The sequence below is a fragment of the Grosmannia clavigera genome, assembly GCF_000143105.1.
Source record: "Grosmannia clavigera kw1407 unplaced genomic scaffold GCSC_113, whole genome shotgun sequence".
Lineage (NCBI taxonomy): Eukaryota > Fungi > Ascomycota > Sordariomycetes > Ophiostomatales > Ophiostomataceae > Leptographium > Leptographium clavigerum.
In genome coordinates this window covers 664,974-682,212 of record NW_014040831.1, presented here as the reverse complement: position 1 = coordinate 682,212, position 17,239 = coordinate 664,974, and the positions used below count along the sequence as shown (strand labels likewise).

The window sequence follows — 17,239 nt, the reverse complement described above, 5'->3', positions numbered from 1 at the left end:
ATTCAATCCACTTCATCACCGTACTCTACAGCGGGTTATCCGCAACTCGCCCAGTGGTCCTTTGTTGCCTACGCCAGCTCTTACAGGGCCATGATGCTTCTTCCTCCATCTTCGGTCATGCGGGCCCGTATATTGACCAACAGCGCTCGATTCCCTAGACGCTCAACAGATCCAGCATCTCTCTTTTTGTTGTTCCCATTTGTCGTTCCGCCGCCACCCCCCTGGTCATCCTTGATCCCGACGATGGTGCTTGGCGAAAAGACCAGTGCCTGTCCTGTTTCCAGACCGACAATGAGGCCAAACAACTCCATGGCGTTATTTCTTCCCATAAGATCAATGGGCTGGGCGCCGTAGTGTATCTTTTTGTGTTCTTCTCCGTCAGCCGTGACGTTTGTGTCGCCGACTAAGGCGGTTATGGGAGACAGCCCAGCCAGGTGGCCCTGTAGGACATGCAGCCAGTCCGGTGATGTAAATCGATGGACCACCGTGACGGAGCACAGATCGAGCAACTTGGGCGAAACCGTCGGCTCTTGCGTCGAGATGATCACGCGGGCACCCTGGTGGCGCTGGTTCCGGACAACTTCCAGCAGTCTCTCTGTCAGTGCCCGCGAGCCGCCTGATGTATCGCGCATATATTTGTGCGCTTCATCAAGCGCTACGATACGACCCGTGGTCATATCCCCTTTAAGAAAGAGCTGCAAAGCGATCTTGAAAAGCCAGCAGGCCATGTCTGGCGTGACGCATGGACAGGAGAGATCGACAACTGTCAATTGGCCGGGCTGCAATGGTTAATACTTGAGCTTGTATTTAGCCGAATTTTAGACGTACCTTGGCCGTCCAGTCGTTTCCACTTGCGGTACCAGGAGTCTTCTTGTTCGAATCATTCCTCGGCATGAAGCTCTCCAGCGTATCGAGCCTCTGCTTGAGAGGATTAGTCTGCATAGACGTCAACTCGCTTTGAAATATTCGCCGCTTAAACTTCTCATAGTTGAACGGGAGGTTTTGTTCATCTTGCTCGATCTTCAGCTCGCGCAGCACACGGTCAACCACGTGCATGTAGAGCGGCATGCCGCTCTCGCCCACGGTCATTAGGTCGTGCATATGAGTTGTTGTAAGATCCCGGTCCGAAAGCTGTAGAGGCTCAATAGTGGCCTTTGGGATTTTTTGATAGACCCTCTACAAGGTCAGTAAATAGTTCTGATGGAAATGTAAACAGATGAAGTTCATTGTATGCCTACAGTGATGGTTCGAACATTTGTCGGGGAACAAAGAATTCGCACTTTCACGTTCTTATTCGACGCGAGATACGCCGCCTCGCATGGTATCCCACCCAAGTCCGAATTGAAGCTGTCGTAGTGGAATACAATACCGGTCAACGGATGCGGAAGATTGCCGAGATCACTGGGCAGCAAACAGTTTTCTAAGAGACATGCCAACGTGTTGCTCTTTCCCGAGCCCTGGCTGCCACATATGAAGGTAGAGCTGGGAGCAGACACGTTTTGAAAGATGCGCATCGAAAGTATATGTCTCTTGTACATGGACAACGACGAGAAGGACTGCCCTGATTTGCTCGAGTCCCTGCCGATGACGCCATACTGTGTCGGGGCACCGGCATCAAGGGCCGGCACCGTCAGCAGAGGGCTCGCTGCAATCTCGTCCCTTTTGTGTTTATCCGTGGAGATGGTGAGGTACAAGATCTGCTTTTCGAGGTGAGGTGGTATGGGATCCCCGCCCAGACTCAGATCTACAGTAGAAGCAGGAGTGGAGTTGCTACTGTTAGCGCTGAAGCCAGGGCTGGCATTACTCAAAGTCTTATTACTCTTGCCCTTTTTTGCCATGGTGACTCAGAGATGGGAAGTAAAATGATGTAGAAGATAGTCACGAGTATTTGCGACTCATGCTAGAAATAACTACGAGGATGTTGGACCCATGTCGTAAGGCGACAATCTGTCGAAGAGGGGTCATTCCCTAACCCCTCAAAAAAAAGCAATGACGTAACTAAAATTATATAATAATACAAAGACTACGGAGTATTCACTCCGCAACCATCCTTGCTACGAGGATGCCATTCTTATCCAAAGCTCAGAGGATTTTGTATTCTTTCAATATGCGATAGTATTTTTTTCTTTCATTTGTTTACCTGATCCTGCTGCTGAATTTATTCAAGCTGATGTATTAGAAGACTGTAAGCTACAGAAACCCGTATAGCCTATCTTCTCTTTGAAAGTCCTAGAAGGGTATGCCACGGAAAATGTATAAAATGCACTAAGCTTGAATATGGTCTATCAACAGGTTGCACACAATTCAAGAGCGTTAGACTGATCTGAGAAAACGCTGTGTTATTCCATCGTCGCCTGGAAGATTGCAGTTCAGCCAACTTCGATTTAAGACGAACGGATGTCAGATAAAAAGGCTATTTGCAGTACTTTGTATTGTGCTGATGCTCTATATTATGCTGCACCTTTTCCGCCTAACTAGGAATATGGCCACTTTTCATATGCCGTATATGGTGTGTCGTTAGTCGGACGGCAGGAAATGAAACGATACAGTTCTGTTCTTTTCATCACAGGCTGAAACTTCACTGTATCGTTTGCCTATGCCCATCCATGGCTCCTTGTGAACTCACCGTGGTTGCTGTTCTGCTACGGATTTAGAGTTCTCCGAGACAACATACGATGCAATGAGAGTTGTTTACGAACGCGTTAGTTGTATTTTGAATTATACTGGGATATAGAATATCTTCATGGTGCTTGAATGCACTTCTGATGAAATACTGATGACTGTCTAGAGTTTTTTGTGTCGTAAGTGACACGACCCAATAAGCAAAACATTGATTAATCACCTGGAAGTGAAATGTTTCTCACCTTGTCACAACTAGAAAGGGAAACCCTGATTTGCTCACTTCTGTGGCAGCAATATTCTAGCCATAGAATGCTTGTATCTAGCTCTCTCTAGACCTCTTCGTGCCTTCTACATCCTCTGTTTTTTTCTCTTACTACTACAAAATCCGTAGTCACTGGCACAATCTTCACTAAGAGCTAAGTCCAAGCACATCTTAATCAACAATAATCTCGTCAGCTTCCATGGAGGGACACGGACACCCGCTGCAACCCACGATATCCAGCACCACTGCATTCCCTGCAGGTAATGATGATTTTCGAGCTGCTCGGACGCGGTGTTCTCGTGCCTGCGCGGTCTACAACGAAACACCAGAAGATTCCCCTGCCGAATTGCGGGTTCAGCGCTGGCTCAAGTATGTGAAATCATTAAGATTACTGAAAGATGCGGGCTAAATCAAACACTAACTACATCTATAACGATCAGCATCGTCGACCCTGGCAATCACAGCCATAGAAACGATCTCGATAGAAGTAAGCTTACAACCGCCGAGCATATGTACGGAAAAAACCCTACCGCATGTCCTTTGGTACCGTTTGTCAAGCCTACCATTCATATGGACTACGGCTTGCGTGTCCAAATTGGCTCAACCACCTTTGTGAACCGGGGATGTGTAATCCTTGACACGCCGGTAGCCGACGTGAGAATCGGAGAGCGTTGTCATATTGGACCTCGCGTCACTCTCGCGGCCGTAGGCCATCCAATCCAAGCTGAGAACCGTCGGCCTATCTCACACACGGGACTCCGACAACCTCTGACCAGCTTTGGTCGCCCAATCACAATCGAGGATGAAGTGTGGGTCGGGGCTGGTGTTATCATTTCGTAAAGAATTCCTGTCCCGTATCCATGCAAAAGGCACTGCAGTACTAACAATAACAGGGGAGGCGTGACTATTGGAGCCCGATCGGTCATCGGCGCTGGCAGTGTAGTCCTTGACAACATTCCTGCAGATAGTCTTGCAGCCGGAGTGCCAGCACGGGTGGTGCGAACCCTATTAGATGGGCATGAGAAGCCTTTGGATGCAGTGGCATGGACTCTTGATAATGCTCTTAGCAACAACTTTTGTACAATTTAAAGTCCAGGGATAGTTTCAGTCGACTTATGTTAGACAGCGCCGACTTGTGCAAGTTTAGATCGTGTACAGAATGTCAGGACTTGGGCTTTTTTAAAAGAGTGAGTAGGACGGCTTTTGATGGACGCCACCACTTTTGATGCAAGCCCCCTAAAGACCGGAAGGGATTATTTGCTGGCGGTGGCGCCCAGACTGCCTTCTTAGGCAGTTGTCTTCTGTTCTCAACTCTAAACGACAACGTACTGTCAAATTGTAGGTGTCTAGTAAGCATGTACGTCTTGTTTGGGAGAGTAGGAATGATTCCAGAGTGTTTATAGTGCTTAGGGGACACAATCTAGGACGAACGGAGCTTCCCTGGAGGTATCTATACAAGCAGTTACAATTTGACTTGTAGTGCCTGCTGTAGCTATAGTAGGGAAACTTACTATTTTGACCTTGTTATCCACTCCTAGGTCTCCGCGGCAAGAAATTATAGCTTTATACAAGCTTCGACGGAAACAAAGGACTAAATGGAGAATGGCGTAGCTCTATAAATTAAATATACTGGGACGGAGATGATAAAGACGAAAGAGCCATTTAATGTGCCTTGTCACTTTTTGCTTATTGAATTTAGTCCGATTAGCAAAACATTTGGTTATATTGAAACAAGTCTCATTGCAAAAACCCCCAATTTTTTGCACATATTTCGCTTCAGCCAACACATATCGCCGGCAATTTTGTTAGGACTAATGTTGCAACGTACATTGTTAATTTTAATGTTAGCGAGCACATGGCATGCGCGTTGTTTAGAGCCGAGGTCAAGGAGTATTTGTATAGCACCAAGAACAGACTTCTTTTTGGCAAGGACTATAAGAAGCTTATCGACTCGGCGAAGGCGTATACTGCCAGACAAAGACGATCTGCATAAGCTTTCTTTTCCCTCTGCTTTCTGACAGCATTGGCCGCAATTCTAGTCCTACGTCGTCTTCGTGCCGAAGTCCCCGGGTACCTCAATGACTTGGGTTCGCTTCCCGACTATAGTAAATTGCTCTAGGCCTTACCAGGGCCCTACATAAAGTGGTCCGCTCTCTGCACGTTCTTGCGGCATTTCGGATGTCTGTCGACTGCCGAGGCAAGCTGCTTCTAGGGGCAGATGTTGGAAGCAGAGTTAGTTATATATAACCCTGCATACGATGCTGTAAGGATTGGGATCCTTACTCTTACATTATAGTGCAGGGGCTATACCAATGCTAACAGCAGATGCCGTGCCTGTTAAGCAGCGAGGCCCAGAAAGCGATGACATTGCCACAACGGTTGCCACAGTGGGACGGTCGCCATCCAAGAGACCGGGAAAGAGGCCGGTAGCGACACAGATGGCGACAAGGATGAGGAAGAGCAGAGTGAAGGAGACAGGCTAGAAGAAGACTAAGATATCAGTGTCCTCCATCGAGATTATTTTAAATGCCCATTAATAGCCATTCATTTTATACGCTATTTTCTGTAAAGTTCCCTACCAAGAATTATCTGACGTGCGTATGCTTTCTTGGTAAATTGTAAAACTAGTAAGCGCTTTGTTCAGACTAGGGACTCGTTTTACAGATTAGTGACCCGGATCACATCCGACAGCAGGCCGCTGAGGTGTCTTTTTAAGGAAGGCCTATCTCTGCGATGGGACGAACATCTAAAAATAGGAACTAAGCTTATGGGGGTTATAGTATGCATATACGGAGTATTATCCACATTCGATTTGGATTGTTGCCTTAAGCGAAAACCTTCAAAACATGATAGCTGTTGCCTGCTCCTAAACATAATTTGTTTAAGATGTCTGCAGATTCGGACGTGTAATCTTAATCTAGAAATTTACAACAACCTTCTTAAATAATATGTTGCGAAAAGCTTGCGGGTTGGTCGACGACCATAAACAATCCAAATCAGAACCACAACAACAAAAGCAGCCACACACTATACCCATTAAAACTGAATACACCTCTAAACATATTGATATTGCAGACAAATTTCTGACAGGTCCTCTAACGAAGACTATTACCTCCCACCCCGTCGACTTCGTCTCCTCTGCTCTTCCTCAGTACAAGGATTACACTGCTGTGGTGTTGGAAAATGTGTTATCTTCAGATGAGTGCAATAAGCTGATACACCTGGCCGAGGCTTCGGCCCCTGACGATGGGGGAAACAGCACAGATCCCTGGAAACCGGCGTTAGTCAGCATGGGACCTGGTCTTGAGATGTCTATCCCAGGCTATCGCGACAGCAGCAGGATAATCTGGGACCAGCAGACCGTAGTGAATAGACTATGGGAGCGCTGTGCGCTGAGCGCGGGATTACGAGAGCTTTTGGCCACCTGTCCTGGAGAGAGGTACGACGGCCCAGGACACTGGGAGTTTAGCAGGCTCAATGACCGCATGCGCTTTCTTAAGTACACCAAAGGGCAGTTTTTCCTTCGTAAGTCTGGCCTCGCACCAAAAACTCGGGTCCCATTGGTTATCGTATCTAACTTTTGCAAATCCAGCACATACCGACAGTCCCTATTATTATGAGGCAAACGGGGAGAAATTCCTGACGTTTTACACCGTGCACCTTTACTTAAATGACTCGTTTGAGGTGGATCCCACGTCGAAGCTTGTTGGTGGAACCACGTCGTTTCTGTCAAAGGACAAGTCGAAGCGAGCAGATGTCAATCCAAAGGCTGGCAGCGTACTGATTTTTCAACATAAAGGACTGTATCACGAGGGGGCAAAAGTGATTGACGGGATAAAATATACTATGAGAACTGATATCCTCTACCAATGGGTCCCAGCTCCAAAGAATGGGTAGCAAACAAAACTTTATAACCGACATAGCCAAGTTTTAACGACTGAAGAGAACATTTTTCAAGCAATCAGTTATACTTGATGACCGCCTTGTTCAGCAACTGATTCCAGGGGTGACATATCAGCTAGCTCGGACCAGGATCGTCATGATATCGATATGTACTCGAAACGCGTGTCGTATGCGGCTTTTCGACAACAAAGAGGATGGACCCCGGCTGCGCGTCTGTGTTTCGGTAGATCTCAAGTTTCCAGTTACTACAAAGCCTGCATTGATGAGCGGTGCAACTGAGGAGTCGTAACCGGCACTGTCAAGGATGCTGGCCGAGAAGAAGTAGAGCCGGGAGGGCAATCCACGAGTGGGCCGATTGTCAGTATGCGACTTTTAAAATAAGTCCAGAGAAATCTCAGCCTACTCCGAATACTTTTGACAACAGCTAACGGAGTAGACATTCGCAGATTATGATGCCTGTTGTGGGGGTGTGGAGGTCACCACAGATGAGGCAGAGACAGCAGGCCCTTAGTGAGAGACCAGTGCAGTTTGACGGCCTTGTTAGCTCAGTCGAAGCCAGCTGCCAGCTGTACGTCTCGAAGCAGAGCGACGTGGATGGCTGGGCCTTGTCTGCAGTCGTGTTTTGGCTGATGACCAGTGACAGGTGGACGTCCTCGGACTCGACCTGCTCTTTGGAGTCAGCACAGTTTTGGCCGCCCATCTTCTGCCGGGTCTCAGGACGTCGCGGCGTTCTCGGCAAGATCAACGGCACCATGGACCCGTACGAAAAGAATGAGGTCAAGCGCTTCCCTCTGTTTGCCGGTGTCCAAAGAAATCCCCATAGATATCAACAATGCACCGCCAGAACAGGCGCCACCACTTCCGAGTCTGGAAACGCCATGTCCATTCTGTGTTTCCCGACTTGATGGTCTTGGAGCCCAGTCTGCAGGTGTTCCAGAAGTACTTACACTTCAGAACTAAACAAATCGGCTCGACAGACGCCTTGCTCATATTGGACAGCTGCGGTACCGATATCTCGGCATTTGCATGCGTCACTATAAGAAACGACGGCTCGCGCTTCACGCCTGACTTGTTCTGATTATTAATGACGCCAAACGGTTGGATTCAGTTACAGCTGAGCTCGTCTGACTTTGTGGCCAACATTCTGCAGGTCTTTTCCAGAGTTAGACTCTACTTTCGGACCGGGCTGTCCATCATCACTGACTCGATCTACTCTGACAGCAGCACACAGACTCTCGGACTGTACATCAAGAGTTGCACACCTTTTAGCATCGGTACAGCAGCAACTGTCCCGCTTCAAAACCCTGACTCTTCATCTCCGAGAATGGTCCTGTCAACCGTTTTTGAATACACCGGCCCCAAAACGGCATCGCCCGGTTGGCCTCCGTTAAGACCACGCACGTCTCGCTTCCAACCAGTGCCGACGTCCCCATTGTCCTAGGCCCCGACCAACGGACGTGGGCATCGTCCCCATGGAACCTGCCCGACGCCTCGACGGCTCCGTTGGCCAGGAATATCCACGTCTACTTTGCCGACAACGGGCTACATCTATGCTGGGACGTCGTTAACACCGTGGCCTCCTGTTGCATCCATATCTACTGCCCGGCCACCAGTGCGTCGTAGTCGGCCGGGACCTGCCCGAGTCTGAGATAGCCGGTCGCTATGTTTTGCCGCTCTACATCGACCAGCTCGACGTCCTCCACATCAACGGCAGGGCCAAGGTCTGGGTCTGCTGTACCACAACCGCCGGCAGTCTCTACAAGGTCAAAGAGAACACCATCTGGCTGTCCCGGCTTGACAGTTCGGCCTCTCCGAAAAACGCGCCAATACGACAACAGCTGCGTCGGCGTCGTTGTTGTCCAGCATAGCCGTCTGGAACGGTGATCTCGACACCATCAGGTAGCTCGGTCATGACGTCGCCACAGTCCAGGGCAATCTGCTGCCGGACCGGTCCGACATCTTGACAGTGACGCAGAACGCCGACGCAGACTCGGTGTTGTGACGACTGGCCGTCTGTTTGGCCAAAGACGTCGGGCTAATCTTGCTGCAGCCTAACAACAGCACCATAACCCTGGGCAACCGCTGCTGTGCCGACACCAACTCGTCGTCGCCTACGTACTACGCGCAGGTCGTTACCGACAGCAGCAACCCGTCACCCAACAACCAGCCGCCGGCCTGGTACTCGACAGCGTACGTCACCAAGGTGGATTAGATCACGGCCGATAATGGCGTGCAGATGGCGAAGCAAATGCCCAACATCAATAGTGGGGTGGACCAGCCGTCTTGGACAGTGGCCTGGACCGTGGCACCACCACGGACAGCCTCAACACGGTCGACTCTGTGCCGGGACATGTGGTCCAATTTCAAGCCACCAAATTTGTACTGATCCAGCAGTGATTGCTGTAGTGGTCGCCGAATGGGGCTTAGAGACGGTGGTGGATGCCGAGTATTGGACGTCATACGTACACACGTGGCGAACATTGGCTGGCAGTAAAAGGATAGAGTTACAAGCCGAAATAGCCGCCTATCATGTCAAGCCCAAATTTTCCATGCGATGCAAAGAAAAGTATGAAAAAGCAGCCTCTTCCTAGCTTTGTCGGCGTTACAGACTCGCCGACTCCGATAAACGGCGGCACAAGCGTTAGGCGCATTTGTACAAATCAGCACTGCTGTGCTGGCTGTGCTTTAGCCTTGTCTAGTCGACAAACACGGAGTGCAGGATGGTGGATTTCGTGGCAGATGCCTCATGCCAACTTGCCGGATTTGAGGCTTATAGTGGGTACTGTTGTAGGAGGTTGAACCACAGGAGTCTAAACCCTGTCAAATCATGCAAATAAGTCGATAGTTGCAGAGGGACTAAACTGTATCTGGGATCTACAACCGAAATAGCGGCCTGAGAGCGGCCTGAGAGCGGCCTGACAGACTCATGGAGAGCCCAACGTCTCTGTCGCGATATGGGCGCCACCAATTAGGCCATAATTCATGAAGATGGCCCACTAAAAATTTATACAAACGAAGACGGAAGGAGAAGAGCCTGAGCCTGTTGCGACGAAGGTGGAGCGCTGCTTCGCCTTGCTTTCAAATGCCCATATTGCTAATTCATACTGGTTAAGATACAGAGTACAAAGTCCAAAAACTTATTCCGGTGGTAGAATACAACTCCTATCGGCAACGCCACAAATGCTCAAGAAGCTGAACTATGCTGGTCCAGCATTGATCTTCACTCTCCGGATTAGACTTAACCGTCCGATGCTACTCTTCAGAAAGCCCTCCACATGACTGTATCGTAGAGCTGACAGGAGCAGGACTAGGAAGAGGACAGATAGCGCTGTGGCTATGTAGACCCAGAACTTCTCGTGCCCCGGAGCATACTTGTCAGACAAGCTGAAAAGGCTTGCCACCCACGAGAGAGGGACGAAGATCAGAGCGATTAAAGTTAGTTGCTTTACGTTTGCCGCATCTTGCAACGAGCGCCGTGAGTCGATTAGCTGCACCATAGACGTCGCCACACTGATCATCTGCTCTAATGAGATGCTGTACTGCTCGAGCTGCTGGCGCAAATACCGGATATCCATGAGTGCCATGTCCCAAGTCGGCCGACCGTCTGCCTCCTGCTGGCGCCAGTGGTCAACGAATGCCTCTACAAGAAGAAGTTTGTGTTGGCTCTGTTTGCTGCGGCGCCTCCAGCGCTGTAGGTCCTTGATGTCGTCGTCGTGCAGCCGGTTTTGAGCACTAGAGAGGGTGTATTCATAGTGCTTGACGCAACGGCTTGTCAGGTGGATGTAGAGGTTCCATTCTGCCAGGCTAATGCGTATTGGGTAGTAGCAGAGGCTTAGGAGGCTTGGATTAGCCACTGTAAAGCCAGGCGGCGGCTGATAGCGAAGATAACGGACGAGGTCTGTAAGTAAAGAACGCGTGTCGTTTCTTGCCGCGTTACCTGCGTTATTGCAAGAGGAGAACGGTGAAGTCCGCGCAAAGTCTTCAAATCCACCATGTAAAGGCTTGCTTGCATAGTGGACCTTGCAACCAGATTTGGGTCTGTCCACAACCGTCCGAATGGGAGGGTCGACAAGAATAAGACCTATCAGCGTTAGGTCTAACCTGAGGTGTATGGGGAAACCAGAACAATTACAAATCCATGAGCTTTTGTGTCGTTTCAAATGAACAGAACAGCAAGCACGGGCGAGGCCAAGCTGCCTCCCCGACAGAGCTGGCAACCGGCGGACGTTCCGAACAATGTTAGAGTTTGTCTTTAAAGCGTATGCAGCGCCTTGGAAAAGGTCTGCATTTCCCAGGTCCATCACCCTCTGGTAATGCGTATGTAGATACTCTGCCGCAGCTATTTGTGACGGAAGCAGGGCCAAAGATGGAGGAGGAGGCACGTGCTCTATGTCGCCAAAATTCGTGGTAATATGACCGGCGAAAAAAACAGGGTCGATGTCCAGCTTCTCACCAAGAAGACTGATTAGGCGGGGCTCGATATCCTCGACCAAAATAACGTGACGCTGCTCGTCTCCGTCAAATATTCCATCGAGTATCTTTTCCAAATCGTTCTCGCCTATGTATTTTGACTCTGCCAATGCTTGGTCGCCACACAAGTAATCTAAAGAAATCATGGTACTTGACTGCGCTGGCTGCTGGCCTAGATAGCGGGCTAAATCAGCAATACTTGGGTTTAGTTCGCTCTGCTGCGTTGCGAGATCCTCGTATGTGGCGCATTTGCAAACGCCGCGACTTCGTTCCATCTCGACGCCAAGAACAGGTATTGACGGTTTTAGGTGCAGGCCACCACTTTAGCAGAGATGTGCTGTGAATCCAGTTGGCCGGTATTTTGTTGAAAATAAGACATCCATTGAATTCTATGATCAAAAAATAACGGACGTCACAGTAGGATCAGCCCTTCAGTCAGATATTCATCGCAGCTACAACTACTGTAGCGCATCAATCCACCTCCAAGGTTATTGATTAAGCGTAATTGTTCCCATCCCCGCCTTCGAAAGCCGTCTGGATGTGCGAACCGATAGGCAAGAAGTGCACAAGTCGCATTCAATCATCGGATTGAGCCTTGGCATAAACCCGACTCGATGCCGTCGTAGCATGATTGGACAGCCAAGACCGACACGCATAAGGGTGTCAGCATTGGGTAGGAACGGATTGCATAGGCTGTCTAGGCAGTGCGGCGAAGTAAACTGTGAAGTCCCTTTTCCATCTCGCACATCTTCTTCGATTTTCGCGCCATCTTCATCAGTCCCATTCATCATCAACCCTCTTTTGACGATGTATCCGATACCACTATCCTATATTGCCGCTTTATGCGGGTTTCTCATCCTACCCATCATGCACTGGTATCATCACCATCGGTTATCTCACACAATACTCCATCGCCGACGAATCACCTCTCCAGCCCCTGGGCATGATCAAGATGTTGCTGTGCCAAGCCCAACACTACGAAATAAGATTGACAATTTCACAAACTCTACCCAAGATGTCGAGAACGCCAAGCGCGAATTTTTGACCCAGATCTGGCCCCAACTGAAGACAGACTACGACATGTTGCGGAGATTTCTGGAAGACTTCTGCAAAACCTGCCTTGAAGAGAAAGGGTTTACTTTTCAGATCGAAAGCCGAACAAAGAACGTGGATTCAATTGAAGCCTCTTTGAACCGGCGTGAGAGAGAGCTCCAAGAACAACAGTCGGATCGTGGAGGGATGGGAGCCATTTTTTATGAGATGCACGATCTGATCGGACTGAGGATTGTTTTGGAAGATCCTTCTGATATAAAAAAAGCCGAGTCCTTTATCGCTGAGAACTTCCAAAAAGAGAGACCGCCAAATGAATTCTCTTCTAACCGCCGGGTCGGTGAATGGGAGACATGGTTTGGTGCCTATCAAACAAAAAACTATCGTGTCAGCCTGAGATCTCGAGAAGATAACTCAAATTCTCAGTTTGTCGGCGTCATGTTCGAGGTGCAGCTGACCACTCTTCCGGAACACCTTTACAATAAATTTGCGCACAAGTTTCTTTACAAAGGACAAGCTGGGTCTCTGACGAAGACGGATCAGATTGTACTGGACATGTCCCATGGTATATCTATGTGTTACGGACTCTGTGCTATGTACATGAAGGAAAAACTGGAGACTGTACGCGGCAAAGGCGACAGGCACGCGGAGGATTTGGACATCGAGGAAATTGTCTCGGACGGAAACATATTCCTCCAAAATCTCACAGTCGCGGGAACCAGCATGCAGGGGTCTTCCTTGACTTTGAAACCACCGAACGCTATTCAATCTGCCAATGGTCTCGAAACTTGGCTAGACAAGACGTTAGAGGATACGTCACAGAAGCTTCTATCGAAACAGCTTCGAGTTGCAGAAAAGCAACTGGAATGGATGGAGAAACAGGCCAGACAAACGTTAACGGACAAGGAAGAAAAGTGTCGACAATTGTTCTATCCTACCAACGGCTTGTCGTATGATTGGTACAAAGGCCGCGTAGCAGAACGAGTGGCTGGTACATGTCAATGGTTCCTCGGCCACGAAAACTTCAAAAAATGGCTTGAACAGGATTCGGGACCACTGTTGGTGTCTGCAGACCCCGGATGTGGAAAGTCTGTCTTGGCCAGATACCTGATCGATCACGAGCTACCAAAGACGAAAGCAGCTGTCTGCTATTTTTTCTTCAAGGACCAGGACCAAAACACCATCAGCCAGGCATTTTGCGCACTGCTACATCAGCTTTTCATCCAACAGCCTATTCTCGTCCAACATGCCATGACGGAATACTCTCGATCTGGAGACAGCTTAAAGACCAGTTCAGAGGCATTATGGCGTGTCTTGGAAAAGGCTGTTCAGGACCAACGTGCAGGACCTGTGATCATGGTTCTAGACGCGTTGGATGAGTGTGTGGACTCGAACTTTGACGACTTGGTCACGAAAATAGAACGCCTCTTTCAGTCGAAGCAGCCAAGCACTATCCGAATTTTGCTAACATGCCGCCCGTACGTCGAAATCATACACAGATTCTACAAACTTGTCGAAGCCTTTCCCGAAATTCGCATTCCAGGAGAAGAGGAATCAGAAGCCATCAGTCAAGAAGTGGAGTTGGTGGTCGTCCACCGAGCTAAGGAGCTGGCGAAACAAAAAAAACTGGCGCCGAACCTTCAAGACCTCCTTGTCGATCAACTGAAACAGGTAAAACATCGCACCTACCTTTGGGCATACCTTGTGTTCGACTACCTGGAGAAAAAGCAGATAAAAAAGACGGAGAAAGCTGTCAAGGATTTGTTCTCCTCGCTTCCAAAAAGTGTCAACGAGGCGTACGAAAAAATCTTGAACAAGCTTGATGACGACGAAAAGATGAAGGCTAGAAAAGCCTTGAGCATCATCATCGCAGCAAGACGACCGCTCTCTATCATTGAGATGAACTTTGCCCTCCACGCGACATACTCATCGACGTCTATTGATGATCTCGACCTCGAACCATCCATCAACTTCCAGTCATATTTACGGCAATTGTGCGGACTGTTTGTTTCGGTCTACCAGGAGAATGTCTACTTTCTTCACCAAACGGCTCGGGAGTTTCTCCTCGCCACCGAGTCTCAACTTGCGGACTCTTCACAGCCACGCTGGCAGCAATCCATAACAAATCACGAAGCGCATTCCGTTATTGGAGAGGCATGTGTGGGCTATCTTAGTCTATTCAACCACAACTCTAAGGATGACGTCGACACTACCTTCTTCAACTATGCAGCTATAAATTGGGGTACTCACATCCACGAGGCTTGCCTTCATGCTACAATAGCACCGAAGGTTTTGGAAATTTGTGATCCAAACTCTACAAGCTATTCGGCATGGTACAAATACGTTTGCAAAGCACAGCCACACAATGGCCTCAGCAAAGACCTCATATCAGGTCTAAGCATTATATGCTACTTTGGTTGCAGTAGTGCAGCAGAGCTTTTACTCAATAGGGGTGCTGATGTTAACGCTGCTAATTCTAATGGCCGGACGCCGTTATCCCACGCTGCTCGGAATGGACACAAGACTACGGTTAATCTTTTGCTTAATAGGGGCGCTAATATTAACGCTGCTGATTCTGACGGCCAGACGCCGTTACACGACGCTGTTTGGAATGGAAACGAGACTACGATTAAGCTTTTGCTTGATAGGGGCGCTGATATTAACGCTGCTGATTCTGACGACTGGACGCCGTTACACGACGCTGTTTGGGTTGGACACGTGGCTACGGTTAAGCTTTTGCTTGATAGGGGCGCTGATATTAACGCTGCTGATTCTAAGGGCCGGACGCCGTTACACGACGCTACTCGGAATGGAAACGAGACTACGATGAAGCTTTTGCTTGATAGGGGCGCTGATATTAACGCTGCTGATTCTAAGGGCCGGACGCCGTTACACGACGCTACTCGGAATGGAAACGAGACTACGATTAAGCTTTTGCTTGATAGGGGCGCTGATATTAACGCTGCTGATTCTGACGACTGGACGCCGTTACACGACGCTGTTTCGAATAGACACGAGACTACGGTTAATCTTTTGCTTGATAGGGGCGCTGATATTAACGCTTTTAATTCTAAGGGCCGGACGCCGTTACACGACGCTGCTTGTGATGGACACGAGACTACGGTTAAGCTTTTGCTTGATAGGGGCGCTGATATTAACGCTGCTGATTCTGACGGCCAGACGCCGTTACACGACGCTACTCGGAATGGAAACGAGACTACGATGAAGCTTTTGCTTGATAGGGGCGCTGATAAAAACGCTATTGATTCTGACGGCCGGACGCCGTTAGGTGTTGCTAGTGACGCTGTACGCTATATTTTGATTGAAAGGGGAGCGTTTTATTGAAAAAGATGTAAAGGAAGACGCTTGTATAGCGCTTAGGTAATAGTATTTAGATAATTTTTGGATAGACTTTCCTGTTGTAATATAACGCTATGTAATACGGAGTACTGCGTAGCTTTATCTGAATTGAGACCCTTTACTCCGTACGGATGTTGGATCTTCTGAAGGCCTTAGAGCTTACTACGATACGTGCAACTGGTCCGGACGAATATCCTACAGAATTACTGTACGGGTCTTACACTGGTGACCGCGCAGAACCTGCGCGACAGACTAGTGGTGGACAGAGTAGAAGCCAAACGGAGTAGATTTTCTAGTGATAGATTGTAGGGTTAAAAATGAAAGATTCTAAAGGATAGATGTATGTATTTATTATGTTCTTTAGTAGCACTTTGCTATTATGCCACCTTACAGCCTAATTTTACTATGGCCTACAAGACACACTCGGCCTATTTTGGCTTCTTAAGGACGTTTTAACCTGCATCCGCGGTGGCAGAGACGGCAATATAGCTGGTAGTAGAATATCCAGCTCTCTCGAATATGTTAAGTAGTAAACTGTCAAATATTGGCAAGTCTTTTCGTATTAGCTCTAGAACAAGCCTATGCATACACTGCTTGTCGTGTTGGCTAAGAGTAAGCTCTTGGTATGCTTTAGCTCTAGAAATAACACCAAGAGCAAGTTTTATCTTTGTGCAAAATCGACGTGCTACATATTAGGACACTCAGGCTACTAGTTCTTAGCTTTGTTGAAATAAACATTATATGCTGTCCTATCGTAAGCAAGAGGCACAATTGGCAGCATATGTCCTTACAGCTTAATTATAGCGGCGGCCGGATGGTTTCCCATATCGTCCTAGACGCCCTGCACAGATACTAGCCTAGGTTTTGTACTTATCTCCTCGCGCAAGAGAGGTCTAAGGCAACGGCACCTATGATTAAGGCCTACAACTAGGTTAGGGCGACGGGCCGGAGTGGATCTCCTGAATTCGTTGGCCGGGAATCTCGACGGCGAACCATAAAGAGATCCGTAAGCAGATGCTCCCTTTAGAGGTTACAACGGGGAGTAAAACCTATTACTCGTGCCACCCCTATCTCAATTCCCTTTAGGACAATCAGCTCGATTCTGTAATCTGGTTATAGGGGCATGCCTTAACCACGTCGTACCACGTCGGGTTAGAGCTATATCGACCGAATTTATATTCGCATATGTGGCCTTGGACGGATCCGCTGTCGCGGCGGGTTCTGCTAGTCTTTGCAGTGTGGATTTCCCCGAGGTCACCTGACTTGACCTCGGCCGCCGAAATTACTAGATAAGACGAAGCCCTGATCTGCGCGCATACTGCGCACAGTCTGGTCTTCAATGAGTCAACCACCGAACGAAATACCATCACTAGATCTTCTGAAGGCCTTAGAGCTTACTACGATACGTGCAACCGGTCCGGACGAATATCCCACAAGGATTACCGTACGGGTCTTACACTGGTGATCACGCAGAACGTGCGTGACAGACTAGTGGTGCACGGAGTAGAAGCCACAAAAAATCGATTTTTGGTACCAGTATCTACTGGATACAAGATCTACTGCTTTAATTAG

General features: G+C 48.6%; 5 protein-coding genes across 5 annotated transcripts; 3 read left to right on the top strand and 2 right to left on the bottom strand.

Moving 5' to 3' along the window:
• Positions 1–80: 80 nt before the first annotated feature.
• Positions 81–1,838, bottom strand: CMQ_3756 (uncharacterized protein; the record flags this gene model as incomplete). Its single annotated transcript, XM_014319694.1, has 3 exons — positions 81–779; positions 829–1,131; positions 1,239–1,838. 3 exons carry the CDS (start codon positions 1,836–1,838, stop codon positions 81–83), a joined length of 1,602 nt encoding a protein of 533 aa, XP_014175169.1.
• Positions 1,839–6,174: 4,336 nt separating this feature from the next.
• CMQ_3461 (oxidoreductase) lies at positions 6,175–6,781 on the top strand (the record flags this gene model as incomplete). Its single annotated transcript, XM_014319399.1, has 2 exons — positions 6,175–6,409; positions 6,477–6,781. The coding sequence occupies 2 exons, from the start codon at positions 6,175–6,177 to the stop codon at positions 6,779–6,781; spliced, it is 540 nt and encodes a 179-aa protein (XP_014174874.1).
• Positions 6,782–7,239: 458 nt separating this feature from the next.
• On the top strand, positions 7,240–9,184 carry CMQ_4046 (uncharacterized protein; the record flags this gene model as incomplete). Its single annotated transcript, XM_014319984.1, has 7 exons — positions 7,240–7,678; positions 7,765–7,858; positions 8,206–8,359; positions 8,401–8,514; positions 8,589–8,686; positions 8,849–8,977; positions 9,079–9,184. The coding sequence occupies 7 exons, from the start codon at positions 7,240–7,242 to the stop codon at positions 9,182–9,184; spliced, it is 1,134 nt and encodes a 377-aa protein (XP_014175459.1).
• An 800-nt stretch (positions 9,185–9,984) lies between these two features.
• CMQ_3729 (uncharacterized protein) lies at positions 9,985–11,532 on the bottom strand (the record flags this gene model as incomplete). Its single annotated transcript, XM_014319667.1, has 2 exons — positions 9,985–10,685; positions 10,968–11,532. The coding sequence occupies 2 exons, from the start codon at positions 11,530–11,532 to the stop codon at positions 9,985–9,987; spliced, it is 1,266 nt and encodes a 421-aa protein (XP_014175142.1).
• A 1,213-nt stretch (positions 11,533–12,745) lies between these two features.
• On the top strand, positions 12,746–15,652 carry CMQ_3548 (ankyrin repeat-containing protein; the record flags this gene model as incomplete). Its single annotated transcript, XM_014319486.1, has 1 exon — positions 12,746–15,652. The coding sequence occupies one exon, from the start codon at positions 12,746–12,748 to the stop codon at positions 15,650–15,652; it is 2,907 nt and encodes a 968-aa protein (XP_014174961.1).
• Positions 15,653–17,239: the final 1,587 nt, after the last annotated feature.